This window comes from Coloeus monedula (genome assembly GCF_965178545.1).
Source record: "Coloeus monedula genome assembly, chromosome: 5".
NCBI lineage: Eukaryota > Metazoa > Chordata > Aves > Passeriformes > Corvidae > Coloeus > Coloeus monedula.
Window position 1 is genome coordinate 47,402,226 of NC_138785.1, and position 15,536 is coordinate 47,417,761.

Consider the following 15,536-nt stretch of genomic DNA (forward strand, 5'->3'; position numbering starts at 1 on the left):
AATTTTGTTGAATTCTGGGAATTGAGTGCTCTGTTAAAGTGAAAATACTGACTTTTAAATTCTGATTCTGCATAATGAAGATGTCAGTTATGTCGCAAGTGAAGGTTTTCTGTATTTAGCTGTACAGGTATTTTTCTTTTGCAGATTAAGGAAAGTGTATAATTTGTCCTACAGAATTTCATATTGCTCTTGATCCCTATAATTTTAGGTACCATTTTTGTATAAAAATTAACAAAGGGCTAGAAGTGTAATTAGTGCATAGCTGTATTAGTGCTTGCCATGTAAGCTAAATGAAAACAAGTTTATAGCTTTTGTCTTGATTTTAAACTTAGTTCAATGCCAGTCATGATAGTTAGCTTTTACTGCTGAGCAACCTGTCTGTCGTTGCGGACTTTTGACAAAAAGTCAGACACTTCTTCATAATTTACTTTTCTCATGCCATTTATGGCTGGTGTTCAAATGCTACAACTCTGTTACTTGGCCAACTAATTTGGGAAATTTAATTTGTCAGTATGGCTGATGCAATTGTTATTTTGAAGAATTTGAGGGAAGAAGTGGTTTGCTGCCAGTGTGTCTTTGTAGCACTAGATTTTGGAGAGTGAAGGCAAGACAAAAGTGGTCCATACTAATTGAAGAAGTGGGGCATTTGGGGAAAAACACCAGCATGCCTTGTGATGTGCCTTGAAAGAGATTGTGCTGCAGCACAGCTTTCCCATATACTTTCCTGCTGTGCTCAAGTTATGAAACTTTGTGGTGAAAAATGCTGTTCTTGTGAGGGAAATCCACACCATATGTTGTTGAAGATTCAGAGTCAATTTGGTTGAATCACAAGCTTTCTTCCTCAGCTCCCTCATCATGCATTTGCTGCCATATTTGTTGTGGTATTGACACTGCTCATTCCACTGGTTTTAGTACTCTCAGAAACAAACAAATCCTTCTCAGAAAATACTGAGTCACTAAATGGACTAAGATCATCTTGGAAATAAATGTAGTGCCTTTTTACTATTAAGTTTGTAGGCTACTAAAAATTCCTGAAGGATCTGCAAGTTCAGCTCATATAAAACTTGCTGCATGCAGTTGTTGCCTAATCACTGCCAGTGTTACAATCTTGCTGCTCTGTTTTAGCAGCTTCTGACAACTGACTTCATATGAAAGGAAAAGGTTTAATTCTACTGTTTTATGTTTGACTTCAGTATTTTCATAACCTGTGTTATATTCCTTCTCTCACTAATAATACTTTGTTCACATTCTTAATTCAAAGTCAAATGCACATCTGGAAAACCAAAAACTTCATGTCTTGAGTATGTCACTGCTTTAAGAAATGGTCAGATTAACTTTCTCCCAGTACGGAGATCATATTCTAATTGGTATCTTACTGTTATCTTTTCAAGTGTCTATGATAACAATGTGCCCAAGAAAAAATGCAGTAAGAATAAATTATAGTTGTAAAGAACTATATGCCAAATGCTTTCTGTTTGCACTGTTTCTAAAGAGAGTGTACTCCTAAGTGTATTTCACATCTGTTGAGCCTTCAAACTTATGAGGGTTCTTTAGGAAAAAGTTAAAAATGAAAAGCTATATCTGAATTCAGAGTCATAAAAAGGTTTCTATTTGTTTAGTGCAGACTTATTTACTGTAGCCTTTAATAATGTTCTCTTGAACCCTGTCATGTAAAATGAGCTATTAAGGCCCAGGTTATGATGGTAATGGAGACTACTTTAGAGAAGGTAGGAGGGCAGAGCAGAAGGTTGGAAGAGAGGGGAAGATTAGGAACAGCTTGTAGAACAAATGAAAACATCAGTATGCTGTAATGGAAAGCACATTTTTTTCCCTCAGCACAGTTTGATATTTTTTCTTCTCTTATAGGCAAGCGTACAAATGTCTACCACAAGACTAAAGTGTGATATGTTATGTTTTTTACCATAAGCACCCATAAAATGAGCTCCATTGCAGACAGGTATGTTAATAGATGTGGAGAGTTTTGGGAGAATTACTGTTCAGTTCTTTCTTTAATAGTCTTTTTTGTATGGTTAATACATTTAGATGTTAATTTATGCAAAAATTAAAGAGTGAGGTTTTGGCTATTTTTGACAAAGTAAATTTGGTAATTGTTAGATGTGTCATTTTGTAGTCACTGAAAATAGTGATTTCGATTGCTTGAGGTTAATCTTAAAATGCACTACTTGTTTTCAGCCATGGGACAACATCTCTGCAAGTTGAGCTGATTTTTAATGTTTACTTGAACTTTCAATTTTTTTAGTACTTAGTTTTTGATTAAGAAAAGCAAATACATTTAAATGATTAGTGTTGCTGTGGATGATAGTAAAGTGACCTGCTAACCTATTTCAAGGGAAAAGTAATAACTGAGGCATGTTTTTCTACTTGATTCCTTGTGCTGCACTCTCTTAGCAGCGTAGGTGAATATCTGTACTTAATCTCCTGTGTATTACCATTTTTGAGACTTTGGGAAATGAAACTTGCATCTAATTTATGTCAGTGGAAAAAAACAAGAGTAAAAGCAATGGATAAAACTTCTATAATGCTTGTCTAACTTGTCGCTTCTTCTAGTGAAGTTCTTTGGCATCTCACTGAAACTTCAGCCTTTTGAATATATTAATTGCTTCTAAAAGCTTGATGTTTATGTAGTAGCATACAAAATAGTAACTTCCTAACATCACTGTAATCATAATGTACAGTACAATTGCCTGATGGTTTATGAGTCAGAGAGATGAGGTAAACTTTTTAGAAAGGTTACTTTGCTTAAGGGAAAGAAACATTAAGGTAAGAAATTCCTAAGGATAGACACACAGAGATTGACGTGGACAGCACTAAATAGACTGGAAGCAGGGAGAAGTTACAGAAATAACATGTGAAAGTCCATTATACAGCAGTTTTGGAAAACAGAACAGTTTTGACTTCACTTTCAAAGCAAAAGGAAGTGTAACAAAGGAATTGTATGAAGGATACTGAGGCATCTTCAAAGGAAAACACATTCTTATTTTGGTATTTTAACACCTCTTTAGCAGTAGATCGGCAGTTGCCAAGCTAAGAAATTTATGTCGTAATTACTGAGGAAGCAAATATAATGAATAGTTACTGTTTAAGATTGATATTAATTGTATATTTATGAAATTACATATGTGGATGAAGTATAGCATATTCCTTAGCTCTCTTCCACTAATAATACTTCATAATTTAAGAAAAATAGATTTTCAGTAATTAGAATAGAAATTGCCAGTAAGTAAAAATTAATTACGTGTATCCTCTCCCATGTTTTCAAAAGGGTAAGGTAATGCAAATAACCAAGAAGATACAAACCAAAATGAAGCATTGTTCAATTAAGTGTTTGCATAGGGCTGTAAGTTCTTATGAGAAGCAGTCTGAGAATCTCTTGAATTGTGTCAGAAATGTAAGGTTTTTTGCTTTTTCCTTAGTAAACGCAAGCAGAACACAGAAGACTTAGATTCAGGTTACTGATGATGGCCCTTGTGAGACATCACAGTAAAACAGTTCCTTGCTTTCTTGATGTAATGAAGATGATGACAATGATGAATAGTCAGCTCTTTCTCCTTCCCCTTTCTTTGTGATTGAACTTCAAAGGAGAGGAATTTTCACTCCCAACATTTATTTCTTTTTGTTTCTTTCAGAAATGATGGAAGCATTTTTGATGGGCTGGTGGAAGAAGATGACAAAGATAAAGCAAAAAGGTCAGTTTCAAAGTTATTTAAAGCTAAGAAATGTCCTATACTTATATGCTTTAACTTACCAGTGTGATTTCTAAACAATAAAAATGTTGCTCTTATATAAATAAACATTACTCAACAGCATTTCTTCTACTGTTACTTTTCAGGTATATTGTGTATTTACAAGTGTGGCTCAGTTGTTTGTGTTTTGTAAAAGGGTGCTTTATTCCAAAGGCTTTGCTGCACTGTTCCTTAAGGAGGAAGCCATTCTTCAGAAATGGTGTCTGAGATAAAGAGTAGGTGTTTTTCTGACAGTTATCACAGCAGAAATTCTTAAGGGGCTGTTTGCATCAGGAACCTGGCAGTAGTATACAGTGTATAAGAAAGTCTCATAGTTGTTATAAAACATTTTCTGGTTTCCTTTTCAGAGTGTCTAGAAACAAGTCCGAAAAGAAACGTCGAGATCAGTTCAATGTACTTATCAAAGAGTTGGGTTCCATGCTTCCAGGGAATGCTCGGAAGATGGATAAGTCCACTGTGCTGCAGAAGAGCATTGACTTTTTACGGAAGCACAAAGGTAATTATTTGTAACAGTAAATGTTATTTATAAATTCTTACTTTTTAAAGTGATACTCAATTATTACATAAAATAGTAAAAATTCTGCAGCTCCTTGAAGGAATTTGTCAAAAAAATGTGAAGTGCTTCTGGAGAAAGATATTCTTAAGATCATCTAGGTAGCAGAGATGTACCTGTATTTCTGCTAATACTTAGCAAAAGCCAGTACTGAGTTTTTTTGTCCCATAGTTCTCTTTGTGAAACATGAAATCTGTTTCACAAAGAGAAGTTTTAGTTTTGAAATAACCTCAAAGTTTTTTGTTCTGGACAGACATGGGTGCAAATGGCTAAAGTTTTGCTTCACAGGAAAACTGCTGATCCATTTTAGTGGAAGTACTTGCTGGAAATACTTATTTGGGTATTTAGATAAGCCTGGTTTGAACAGCTGATTTGTCTCTCCAGGTTCTACATGAAGCAAGATAAAGCACTGAAAAGCTATTCCAAGAGAAGTTAATGCTCCTTCTCTTTGCGTCAGGTGCCGCCTACACAACTGGCTGCTTAAACAAAGATGATAAGGCGATAGGGCACTGTGGTTTCCAGCAGTGTTACTGGGTTGGTTGCTTGACGAGAGAAAGTGCAATACAGAGAGCATAGAGACCAGGAGTTATGGGCATTTTGGCTTTTTTTTTTTTTTTTTCCCTTTCAGCTGGGAAAAAAAATGCCAGAAAATCTATAAATACTTTTAGCTAAACTTTTTAAGTTTTAAGATATACACATGGATGTATAAGCCTCTGTGTGTGTGGTGTTGTTTAAAGGTCATGTGAAATGTCAAAACAATTGATATCCTTGTACATCTTTGCTGTTTGCATCAACTGACGGTGGGATATACCCATATATGTTATACTGAAGTTTGTTACAGGTTATTTCTGTCATGAAAAAAATTCTTCCACCAAGTGTACACTGATTTATGGCTGTTAGATATTATATATATAAAAAAATCTCTGTTCCTGCTCCTACACTTGTTCTTAATATGGCACCTTGTGGTTCACACTGCAAAAACAAGATTAGAAACTGAAGAAAATTTACTCTTTTGCTCATTTCCTTGGGTAATTTCTGAGAATGTATGCTAACTAGAAAGCAGTAGGGTCAAAAAAAGTAACTATAAGGTTATAAAATGAGACATTAAGTGGATGAATAGCTATGTATTTATCAACAGTATGTGTGTCAATTTAAGGTATGAGAAATGTTTTTCCATACCCTAGCACATCTCTTCCATTAATGTTATGTTTCCAGTAACACCAAATGTGTACTGAACATTGCTGTTAAAATTGTAAACATAATTTAAATGAAAAAAGTAGGGTGGTATAATTCGTATGAGAATTCATGGGTTTGGGTTTTTTTTTTCCCAATTAAATATTGATTATGCTGTTTTAATTTGCTGAGATACATTTGTCTCATAAGAAAAGAAAAGCAGCATGAAGGCTCCTCTTCTGTAAAAGCCAGTTCTTCAGGTTATAAGGCCTTTGTGAAAGTTGGTTCTGTTTCAAAATTACTTTATCTTGTATTGGTAATTCCTGACATAAAATATAGAATGCAGAACAAACGTGTGTCAGCCAGCCAGCAGTCATATTTTTCTCTTCAAAGTGCTGAGATTTTTTTTTTTTTTTTTTTTTTTAAATGAAGGGGCAAAAAGCAGCTTTGGAGAAGGATGCCTTTTGGGGCAGGGCACTTTTGTCCTTCACTTAGTGTGACAGAATGCAGCTCTGTGTGACTGCACATATCATATTAAGGTCCCTAAAGCTCTGACTGTCAGTGCTTACTAGCATTGCTGTACAGCATTTTACATTAAAGTGGTTTTGGACAAAATGTTGGTAAAGTTCAGAAGAATATTTTATCTCCTGAAGTGCTTGGATATGTTGCAATAAAGCTGAATGACCTAGGATAAATGGATTGTTCAGCACTGAGTAGCTGCTTTATGGTTGAAGTCCTACTATGTTGAGCCACCAGGATTTAACTGCATTGCTTCTGGTTCTTCCAGGGCTATTTCCACATTATCCAAGCTTGGTACTCTGGCAGCAGCTCCAAATGAACTATCTGAGTTAATTATTATTGGCCAATGTGGATTCTGTTTCTCACTGGGAAGATACAGGAGGCTAAACACACTGACATTGTATCACTGGGAGGTTCTCTTTGACTAGTACTGCCTGTCATCTTTCACTGAATTTGTAAACAAATTTTTTAAAATTAGTAAATACTGAAGAATTTAGCTGCCTATAATTGCAGGTGGTAGACTGATACTCCTACAACCCACAGATAAATGGTACAGATCTTGGCTTGGCTGGCAATTTGTTTTGAGAATTCTTGGTGCTGGTGTAGAATTGCTTCAGATACAGAACTTGAAGACTGAAGTTTAATGTGCAAGTTTGGTTATGCTCCTCCTTCTGGTATCTAGCTCAGGAATGTGGCATTACCACCATTTATCTCTGAGTGCAACCTTCTGCCAGAACTTCTAGGCATTTCTCTGAAGTTGCCAAGTGAAACAGGTTCATTCTGTTGCTTTGGCTCTGTTTGCTAGTATCATGCTTGCTCTAATTATGGAAAATGTAAAAGAACACCTGTACTTGTGATAAGATATTTCAGAATGGTTTGTTAAAGGCATGAACTTCAGCTTTTATTTAGCATAAATCTGTTCTAATGCAAAAGACAGTCTTTTTAATTCTGAAGTAGGATGGTTATAAAGGCTAGAATGAGCCAATGAATCAGACTTTTCCAGTTTAAAGTGAAGATTATCTGTGTTCTGTGGAATGAATGCAGTAAGTTCCTGGAATTTTGCCTCCACTTTGGTGGCAGAGCTTTTAATTTTCAAGTCCTGTGACTTGCCCCTCAGTGTTCAGTATCTTCATTCTGACTGAAAAGCTACATTTGGGATTGTACATAGGTTTTCTTAATTCTCCAGCCCACTCTTTCTGCTTTGTGATACCATTTCAAAACAGACTGCAAAAGCCTGATGAATGTTTTGTGAGATCGGATAATTGGAAGGTCTTACTTGTTGATTTTTTTTTTCACTTCTTCTTGCAGCTTTCCACTTTCGGCCAGTTTCTTGCATGATGTTGCTGTTGTTTACTGTTCTTTTAGTTAAGTCTAAAGCTTTTTTGTAAAGTTTTCCCACTTCAGTGTGGTAAACAAAACTACGAACTGCTCCAGCTCTTTGCATATTTAATTCAATTCCAGGTTTTCTGGCTCTTTGAGGCACCTGAACTAAGACTCTAGCTTATGATCTTTGTACAGACTTGTCCTTTAAAAATCAAAAACCTTAAAGAATTGGTTTGGTTCTTTTGATTTGTCTAAATACTTGATTACTTTTCCAAGATTGTTCTTACAACCAGTACTTCTGTGATGCTCTTGTTATTCATCAAAACTGAAGAGCTATGAGGTCCTGCTTCTTGTTGTTTTAGTTATCAGTTGATAAGGAAGCATCAGTTTCAGAACCTGGCGTCAGGCTTTGCTTAGCAGCTGTTGATTCTCTCACCTCTGTATGGAAGTTAATCTATGTATTCCTCAACTCCTGCTGGAATCTTTACTCAAAATTCATCTATGTCAAAATTCATTTATGTGTCTGTAACAGACAGGAATTCTAGAGTGGAGTCTGTCGTAGAGCTCTTAAGAATCTTTGTTGAAAAACGACTCTTTTTAAGTATAACCAGAAAAGAGCAGGAAAAGGAGAAAGGACAATGACAATTTTTAGTGCAAGGGTTAGAATGACAAGGGCTGGCCGAGATACTTGAGGATTAGCTGTTTTAATGACATAAACTGATCAGGAATTTTGGCTTTCTAAATCTTTGTAAACAACACTCTTTATAAAACATTTCATTATAGTCTCAGGGGAAAGAGTATTTTTTCATCACCAAAATCTGTTACTGACTGCCATTAACGTCAGTATTGCCTTGAAATCTGGCAGGACTGTAACACAAACTGGTCGAAGGAAAGAGAAGACAAATTTAATTACGACATGGAAGAAGACATTTATTTTCTTTTTACGGAACAACTTCTGTATGTAATGAATGAACAACAGAGGAGACTGGAGAACTTTCTGCTGTTCCTTAACTACGAATATGTAGCTTAGGGGAAAAATAATGGCTTTTGGAAGTATGAATCCTTATGCTGTGTATGTGTTTGATTGTAGAAATTACTGCACAATCAGATGCCAGTGAAATTCGACAGGACTGGAAACCGACATTCCTTAGTAATGAAGAGTTCACACAGTTAATGTTAGAGGTACATTATTTCTGGTTTTCTGGGAGTAGAAGGATTCCTTGCTGGAAGTCATTCCATTATGAAATTTTTCAGTTTGATGACATATGTTTTTATTCTCATATTTGAGTTGTAACTATATGTTTTCATCAAGATAAGCCATCAAAGTTCCTATGTAAGCAGAGTTTCAGAATGTTGTTTCAGAAAAGCAGCTTTGCTTTGAACTACATTTTCAATTAAATAAACATAATAACAGCAAGTCTGTAAAAGAACATGTTTACTGTCAAAGTGGATATTTTAAATTAGCAACATGAGGAAGGTGCTAGAGAAAGAATTATTATGCATAAATTAAAATTCTAGTTATGAAAAAGGCTCAACATATCCATGTAACTTGAGTGCAATAAGTAAGTGTTTAATTTCTTTACCTGCTATGCTTTCCAAAACTGGTTGAGAGCATTACTTTGCTGAAGATTACATGAATAGTTGCAAAACTACTAGAAAGAAACTTTAATTATAAGCTATTATTTCATTGAAAATGGGCATAAGTCATTTATATCTTGTTAGTGAAACAATTTTTAATTATAGTTAAATGAAAAATATTACAAATTAACAAATGCTTCTTTATTTTTGTTCCATAGTTAAACCTTTGCTTTGATGCACAGATGCAAAAAGTTATAAGTTGTGGGTTTTGGTATTTAAAAAATTTTCAGAAAAGTCCTCTGATAAGAGTTTTTTTCAAAGATGTGAGCTTTGAAATTTCCTTATTAGAAATACAGTTCTGTTGTGCTTTTGTTGGTAGCTTTCAATTGAAACGTTGTGTTATATTCAAAGGAAAGAAGTTTGAGTTCAGTAAAGATAAGGCAGTCAGAACTGTATCTCACAGATTTCAAGTCTCAGTAAAATCTCAATACAAGCTTCTTTCATTGAGATTGGGAATGTTGAGCTTTTTAAACACTAAAATTCATTGATTTTGCTGACTCTTTTACTTGTTTTTCTTGTAGTTTTCCCACATCTTGGTTTTGTCTCTAGCTCATTTTTATGAGTTTTCTGAGGTCTAAAATGGTGATGGAATTAAAAATAACAGGCAGGCAGAGTGGGAGTTGGGGAAAACAGTGGCTGTCTATATATGTATTTGCTTCTGAAACCACAGATTATTTAATGATGGAACAGTATGGGAATTGTAATCGTTTTAGTGTAAAAACAAGATTAAGGGTTTTCAGTAGGGAAAGACATTCCCATTTCTGCAATAAACTAAACTAAAGTTGGTCTGCATTATTTTCTGTATTGAATATAGCTTAACATTTTTAGTATGCTGTTTCTTTTTTATTTAACTGCCCGTTATGTTTAATTTCAGGCTCTTGATGGTTTTTTTTTAGCAATTATGACAGATGGAAATATAATATATGTGTCTGAAAGTATAACTCCCTTACTTGAACATTTACCAGTAAGTAACAAATTGCTTTTGGTAACATACCAGTTTGTCTGTGGTTGATTGGTGTTCTGATATGAGTATTGATTAATTGTTGGCATTTTTGGCCAACAGACAGATGGGACAGATGTATGCTTTGTTTTAGTGTTTCTGTTTTTTCTTCAGCACAACTCCTTCCTACTGGTCTGTCTTCTATATTAAACATTTCCTTTGGAAATGCAGAATGCAGTTGTCACTCTGTTAGAAAGGATTATGAAGTGCCTAGCATCAGTTTCAGCATAGCTGAAGTAACACAGTTGATTGCAGGGGACCCTTTAGAGTTCACAGCCTCTACATGAGTCAGAAGAGTATTACTAAAGATCTAAATAATTGAAATTTTTTAACTACTTTTTTACTTCTTTCTTGACAACACACTCTGATAAATACATTGCTCCTGGTTCTGCTTTTTAAGTTCAGTATATACTTTTGGGTTTATCACATTCGCTCATCTTTAATCTGGGTGAGATTGCTCACTGGTACGTGTAACATTCATTTAAGTTTTTAAAGTTATCTTTGAATAATGTTATTCTGAAGTGAAGCAAATTAATAAGTGCAAACAATTGATGAGCTAAATTGAGTGTTTTTCTAGAAGAGAAGGACAAGTTCTGTTAAATGTTAGTTGTCTTACTGTGGTAAGAGATAAAATAAATTCTCTTAAAGTATGCATGATAACAGTATGAGAATTTTTTAAATGGGCAGGTAATTGTGATTTTTACTTTTTCTTTCAGTAGAATTTGACAGGTTCTCAGAGGCACGTTTGTTCTTGGTTTTTAGGTGTGATTTATGAATTCTAAACATACATTTTATGATTCCTCTTTTTTTGAATACTTAACCAAATGCATTTATGCATATAATCAGTTGCTCAGTTTTGCTGCATTCATCTCTGTTGTTTGTGGTTTTGTGTATGTAGCTATGGAACCGATTATAAAATGTGGTAACTGGCAACTCATCCTCACCCAGCAGCTCACTCATCACCCCTCAGTGGGGTGGGGGAGGCAATTGGAAGGGTAAAAGCGGGAAAACTTGTGGGTTGAGATAAAGACAGTTTAATAGGTAAAGCAAAAGCCATGCATGCAAGCAAATCAAAGCAAGGATTTCATTTGCCACTCCTCATAGGGCAGGCATACCAGAACGAGATTTTTTTCTTGCAAAATACTAATATGTATTCCAGCAGGTGACTTTGTTGAGTCAGTAATGAACTGTGGAATTGTTTTGCATTAAAATAGTAGGCTTCGTGACATTGATGTCTTGAATTAACACTTACTAAATCTTTTTCTTTCAGTCTGATCTTGTGGATCAGAGTGTATTTAATTTTATCCCAGAGGGGGAACATTCAGAAATTTATAAAATATTGTCTTCTCATCTGCTGGAAAGTGATTCCTTGACACCGGAATACTTAAAATGTAAGTAGTAATTTTGGGCTAACCCCTGTAGGCAGCTCTGCCCCATACAGCTGCTCGATCACTCCTCACAGTTGAACAGGAAAAGAGTCAGAAGAGTAAAAGTGAGCAAACTTGTGGGTCATGATAAAGGCAGACTAACAGGTGAAGTCAAAAGCTGTGTGCACAAGCAAAGCAAAATAAGGAATTAGTTTGCTCTTTCTGGTTGGTAGGCAGTTGTTCAGCCATCTCTAGGAAAGCAGGGCTATGTCATGTGTGATGGTTACTTGGGAAGACAAATGCCGTAAACCCAGATGTCTCCCCCTTCTTCCTTTCCCCAGCTTTTATTGCTGAGCACAGTGCCATACAGTATGGGATATCCCTTAGTTCAGCTCTCCCCGCTGTGTTCCCTCCCAGCTGCTGGTGCACCCCCAGCCTCCTCACCAGTGGAGCAGAGGGAGATAAAGAGAGGGCCTGTGCACTGTGTAAGTGCTGCTGAGCAATAATGGGCACATCCCTGTTAGCAATGCTGTTCTAGTCAAAATCCAAAACACAGCTCCATGTGAGCTGCTGTGGGGAAAATTAAATCTATCCCAGATAAAACCAGTACAGCAGTTGTGTTAAAAATTATTTACTTGGAGTTTTACATGATCAGTTTTTCCAGTGTTATTTGAGCAGAGATGTGCTTCAGAGCCCTGAAGAACAGAAGTGTTAGTGTCCCCCCTGCTCTAGAGTAGAATTTTCAAAGTTGCATTGCCTTTCAATCATAACTTCCCCGTGTATTAGAAGTGTTCATATTGTTTATAGAGCTTCTATTCAGACAGTTTTAGCAGTTGGCAAGAATAAATACATAGCAGGCTAATGGAGTTTGGGAGCATGTGCTTTAGTGAACTTAAGTTCAGGGCATCTTCTTTAATACAGCTCTAGTTCTCAGAGATTTTCATGTTGCTAATATTCAAAGCCCTTCATGCACAAAATCTAAAGGAGTTCTTTAGGTTAGTTACTGTCATGCTGGTTAAAAGCAGAGGCTGTAGCCAGTTGGAATCACTACACTTACAGTATCTCAATATGTATTCAGCTTTATTATACCTGCTTTCCATTTCATGTTGCCTGTGTGCTTCATCAAGCATATAGCCTATTACTTTGTTTATTTTTTTTCTAGCAAAAAATCAGCTAGAATTCTGTTGCCATATGCTGCGAGGAACAATAGATCCAAAAGAGCAACCTACATATGAATATGTAAAATTTATAGGAAATTTCAAGTGTTTGAATCATGGTAAGTAATTTCAGCAGTGTTTGAGTGGAATACTTATGCAGCTCCACAGCTAAACTGGCTTGGGACCATGGTGCAAAATGTAGGTAAACTAAAATCCAGCTTTCAAAAGAAGATCTTGAAGCAGAATTTTATCACTTCTGTATTAGTGTAATGGAAAAGAAGAAAAACTGCCTATCAGGTATTACAGGTCTGTGTATTTGAATGCAAAACGTAGTAATTATGCTTAATGCTTTCAATTAAAGGAAACTAGTATTTTGTAAAACATTTTTTAAAAGAATGTTGGAGGAATTTAAGTAAATGCTTTAAAATAAGGAGCCTGAATTTAGTTCATCATAAGCCATATTTAAGCAGGCGTCTAACCTGAAGATTAGTGGTACTGAATACCTGCAGCTCTCATTACACAGGCAACTGGGAAGGAAAATGTAGGTTTTCCCCCCATTTCAGTTCTGTGCTTTCACTTGACAGGAGTTACCACTCAGATGAGTGGGTGGGCCAGTACCGTTTTCTGCACTGAGTTGCTACTCCCTACCATTGAAATTATTTTTATTAGCTATGTATAATATTCTTCATCTGTGCTGCACCTCTAATCCGTTTGGCCTGGCTGTGCTGACTATTTACTTGGGAAGCCTGTTTTTGTGTCCAAGTGGGATCTGCAGTGTGATCAGTAGTAGATTCTTAGAAAGATCACCCAAAAATATTATGAAAACCAGTATGTTGTAAATAAATCTGTGGAGTTTTTATCTGATACCACTATTTTTCTCACAAAATGGGAAGAGGTTGAGTCTTAATGCAAATACAGTTATGTAATATTATAGGAAATACAAGAAACAGTCTTGAAAAGGCCAAATATAGTGCTAGTCTTGGAATGAGGAGTTGGGAAACTGCAGACCTATTGGTTGCAATTTGATATTTGGAAATACTCTGGAACAAATAATTAAAATATATATGAGTTTCAGGAAGCTGCAGGGAATTGAATGGCAACCATTGTGGATTTTCCAGGTAGAAATAGCATCAAATCAGTTCAGCTTCCTCTACCAAAGAGTAACGCACTGTATGGATAAGAGGATAAAGCACAAATAAATGATGGACTTTCAAAATATGGTTTTGTTATCATATTCTGTTCTCACAAACGTATAAGGGAAGCACATGTTAATTGAAATTGCTTGAGAGTAGCTGCAGAAACTGATTGGAAAGGTTACCAGTGTTCACCATCGAAGTGCAGTTTTAATGGACAGCTTCTGGATTTGATTGGTATTTTCATTAATGTTATGAACAATGGAACATAGTTTGAAGTCATGAAATAGTCCACTAAAAACAAGAGAAGAATTCATCCCCAAATTTAGAAAAGAAATTATTTTGGTCTAAAAACCCAGAAAAATTGACTAAGAAAAAATGCAGGTTACTATGTTTAGGAATATCAAACTATATGAACAAGGATGGCTACAGCAAGCTACATAGCAGTCCTTTAGGAAAAGGGGTTACTGTGGAATGTAAACTGAATGTGACCAAATCACCCACCTTGACCAGCCATCAATCTGAAAATGCAAAAGCCTTTCTAAAATATAGTCAAAACCACCTGAAATAATCCCACTGCACTTCTTAGCACTTGCATATCCTCATCCAAGTTTTGATACTTATTTGTCAGAAGTAAAGAAGTTGGAGAGAGTTCAGAGTAGAGCAACAAAACAAGAAGTTGTTTATAAATCTAACTTACAAGGCAAGATAAACTCTGAAGAACAAAGGACGAGGGCTAAGATAAAGAGGAAGGAAACTGCTTATTTTCTTTCTGATGGAAAGAGCAAGGAGCTGTAAGCTGAAATTGCATGAAGAAACTTTAGTAGGAGTTCTAATCTAGAGCTGAATTAAAACCAGTCAGGCTTTGAAAGACCTCACAGTGTTTTGAAGTCACCATCTCTAGGCCTTAGTAAAGATAAACTAAATTGATAATGGATGGAAATGAAAGATAAGGTTAATCTGTTTTGAGGTCTAGTCCATCCTTTGCCTCCTTTTGATTCCATCTCCGTGATTCAATAAGTGGAATTTGTTCTCAGCTCAGTATCCTGATTCTTTCACATCTGTAATTGTGCCTTTGATTGTTCTGTTACTTGGTATGTCTTCAGCATGTGTTGCTTAAATGTGATGGAAGTCTACAAAGTAAATACTTACTTCAGAGTTCAAAAGAAAAAATTAGCAAAACCTGATGCAAAAGATAAATTTTAAAGATACTTTTGAAGAAAGTGTAATCCAGTCATTTGTACCAGTTAGCAAGGATTAGAACTGTTATTAGTTTCTTAAAAACACTTTGTCAGTAATAATATCGTATTAACTGTAATTTTAGTTCTTTGAGTAAGTAACTGGATGGTCATGTTCCCATTATTACTCTGTAACTACTCCTATTACTGTGTTATTATTCCTGCGCATATAAATGTAGATATGTAGCATTTTTCTTAATGCATGTTAAGTTACAAGCAAACCACAGATAAATATTGGGCCACTTGTCTTGTGATATTACTGCCATTTTCCTCCATACTTATATTGTCATCTCCTCTGTCTGCCCTCAGTTCCCAACTCAGCGCACAATGGTTTTGAAGGAACTATTCAGAGATCACACCGGCCTTCATATGAAGAAAAAGTTTGCTTTGTAGCAACAGTTAGATTAGCTACACCTCAATTTATCAAGGTATGTACAAATGAAATCACTTTTATATCATTCTTAAATGGACTCTAAATGGGAAAACTTCAGAGAGAATGCAAACAACATTTAAAATATTCATGGAAAACCATAAGGAATTTTATGATATGAAACTGAAAGTGTCTGTTTCTTACTTCAAATAGGCTAAGTTTTATGCAAAGTATCAAACAGGTTATGGTGAACATTAATTCTAAATAGGAATATAAAAGAGAAATATGCAAGAAATAAATT

The 15,536-nt window shown here is 35.4% G+C and overlaps 1 protein-coding gene across 6 annotated transcripts in view; it reads left to right on the forward strand.

The window, feature by feature from the left end:
• The window catches only part of CLOCK (clock circadian regulator), a 68,769-nt gene that overhangs the window by 31,186 nt on the left and 22,047 nt on the right, over positions 1-15,536 (forward strand). For 5 of the 6 annotated variants that reach the window (XM_082282076.1, XM_082282080.1, XM_082282079.1 and 2 more), the window contains exons 5-12: positions 1,867-1,957; positions 3,648-3,707; positions 4,112-4,260; positions 8,423-8,514; positions 9,845-9,934; positions 11,241-11,361; positions 12,500-12,613; positions 15,175-15,293. In XM_082282076.1, coding sequence (XP_082138202.1) covers positions 1,911-1,957; positions 3,648-3,707; positions 4,112-4,260; positions 8,423-8,514; positions 9,845-9,934; positions 11,241-11,361; positions 12,500-12,613; positions 15,175-15,293 — 792 coding nt within the window. In that variant the 5' untranslated portion in view covers positions 1,867-1,910. Of the gene's footprint in view, positions 1-1,866; positions 1,958-3,647; positions 3,708-4,111; positions 4,261-8,420; positions 8,515-9,844; positions 9,935-11,240; positions 11,362-12,499; positions 12,614-15,174; positions 15,294-15,536 lie in introns of those variants that run through there. The other variant, XM_082282081.1, reaches the window with a different exon arrangement.